We start from the raw sequence: 2500 nt of genomic DNA on the forward strand, positions 1-2500 counted from the left end.
TTTTTGGAGGGTTTTCGTTTTTCTTTGAGGTTTTTTTTTTTTTTGGAGGTTTATTTTTGTGTTGGTTTTCTTTGTTTGTTTTTTCTTTGTTTTTTTTTGTTTTTTGTTTTTGTTTTTTTGAGTTGAAAATTTTTATTTCTTTGTTGTTTTTGTTTTGTTTTTATATGTTTTGTTTTTTTTTTATTTGTTTTTTGTTTTTTTTATTTGTTTGTTTTTTAGATTCCCCTCAGTACCCAATATCAGAACACATTCCCCTCACTCATGAACCTTACTGAAAAGCCTGGCAGTTATTTGAAAATGCAATTATCATAACAGATGGTCTGAAGTCTTCTCCACAATGACTGCAATGGGGGAACAACAATAGTGAGATGGACAAAAAAACTGGTTCCAATCTCAATGGAAATGTAAAACCACTCTTCCCGGGGGACTGAATACACACCTTGTGACAATGATCTTCTGGTTTCAAAACGATGGCATCTTTTTTTTATTTTCTAGTTTATACACGATGGTCGCCAAAAAATGATCATCCATCCTCGCTCCTTTACGTCCCAAAATCCATAAAGTCTGCCTTCACATCCTGCTACTAAAATAATTATGTCACCTTATGATTCTATATAGATAGTATGCGCTTGGCTAGGAAGCTCACAACATTGCCATCCGGAAGTATAACGAACCAACACATAAAACTATGTGTAACCATGAACGTTTATAGAATGCATAATACAGTTTAGTGAGAATTACTCATAAACATGGCTGGCAAAAAAAACTATAACAAAGACCCGAGCGACTTCAAATTCATTCTATCTATAGATAGAATGCGCTTGGCCAAGGAGTTCACAACATTGCCATCCGGAAGTATAACGGACCAACACACACACTCTGTGTAACCATGAACTTTTATAGTCTGGTTAATACAAGTTTAGTGAGAACAACTCACAAACGCGGATGGCAAAAACAATAACAAAGGCCTGAGTGACGTCATCTGCATACTATCTATAGAGTATAACTTCTTTCAAGGGGAGTCTTGTCATGAACTGGACCCACTTCTTGAGAATAACTCATAAACGCGGATGCCAAAAAGCAATAACAAAGACCTGAGTGACGTCAACTTCATACTATCTATTCCACTATTCATTTTAAAAATTACTCCTCCGTATTCATTTTTTAACTATTCCTTCGAAGGACTGGTTACATACACACTTCCAAAGATTTTGAAACAGGAGAAGTAGTAGTTGTGACGTCACGACTTTCCTGTCCTATTTATTGGTCATTCACACAGTTTGCAGAGTGGCTGCCCTTAGAGAAATCCTGGTCCACACTTTAATTGTTGGAAGGCAGAGTTACAGTTCTGCTGTAATCTGACCAAAAAAAAGGAACTCGTATTTAAAATTTTGGCCAGCAAACTCGTCCTTCGAATATTGATCGATTGAAATGACCCTCAACTTGGGCTGGAAGAGGAGTGGGTGGGATTGGGGGGGGGGGGGGGGGGGGGGGGGTTGGACTGAAAATAAAACCTCCAATGCACTAGAGATTTGTAACAGTGCAGCGTTAGCTATGATAAATGGCAAGGATAGAATAAGAATGAGTAGTATGGAAAGAACATAACAAAACCAGTGGAGAAATAGGAAGAAGACGATGGAGGTGGATTGGACACACGCTTAGAAAGAATGACTCCACTATTACAAAGAAAGTATTGGACTGGAACCCTCAGGGCAGAAGATCAAGGGGAAGGCCACGAGGAACATGGAGAAGAATTTAAAAAGCTGATATACAGAGAAGTGGTAAGACCTGGAATGAGATTAAAAAGTTAGCTCAGGATAGAGAAGGATGGAAACTGTTTGTCTGTGGCCTATACCCTGACCCAGGGTGAAAAAGGCAATGATGATGATGATGATGATGACTAGAGATTGATAGAAGTCGACCTTTTGCTTGTGAGGCAAGGTGCTCAAGCAACTGAGTTATCAGGAAAAACATTCAAATTAACCAAGATATACTTTTTTTTTGTTATAATAATACATTTCTTTTTATCAAAAAAAAAAAAAAAGAAAAAAGGGGGGCAGCGTGACTCAACGGTACGGTCTTTGCTTCATACCCGAAAGGTACCGAGTTCGATCACCCACCGCTGCGCTGGGTGGCATTGAGCACGTCACCTCGCCCTAGCTCAATTTAGCGCCTGGGTTATTCCAGTCTTCCCTTGGAATAGACCCTAAAGACAAATTTCACCTTGAGGATGAATAAAGGGAATTTTCTTTCTTTTTTTTCTTTTTAAACATAATAGATTTCAAATTATTTTTTGTAATCTTTCTGTTTTCCTCAGATATCCATTTGTCCAGCATTTTAAAAGAAACACCCTCACCTGACAGTGCCGTGTGTCTTTCCCAAGGTGATGAACTACAAAGCAACAATGGCGAGCGCGCGAGTGTTTTTCAGTAAGAAACGCCGTCAGCAGAGAAACGGCTTCATCAACGACGAAATTCCCGTGGTGGAAAATGGGTACGAC

The 2500-nt window shown here is 38.8% G+C and overlaps 1 protein-coding gene across 1 annotated transcript in view; it reads left to right on the top strand.

Annotated features, from left to right (window-relative positions):
• The window catches only part of LOC144960088 (uncharacterized), an 88129-nt gene that overhangs the window by 43838 nt on the left and 41791 nt on the right, over positions 1-2500 (top strand). Inside the window, exon 3 of the mRNA XM_078893038.1 lies at positions 2318-2500. This exon is cut by the window's right edge and continues 511 nt beyond it. Within this exon, the coding sequence (XP_078749164.1) occupies positions 2387-2500 (114 nt within the window). The 5' untranslated portion in view covers positions 2318-2386. The remainder of the gene's footprint in view (positions 1-2317) is intronic.

The sequence above is a fragment of the Berghia stephanieae genome, chromosome 14 (genome assembly GCF_034508935.2).
Source record: "Berghia stephanieae isolate SIO BIC M18660-M18661 chromosome 14, UCSD_Bste_1.3, whole genome shotgun sequence".
NCBI lineage: Eukaryota > Metazoa > Mollusca > Gastropoda > Nudibranchia > Aeolidiidae > Berghia > Berghia stephanieae.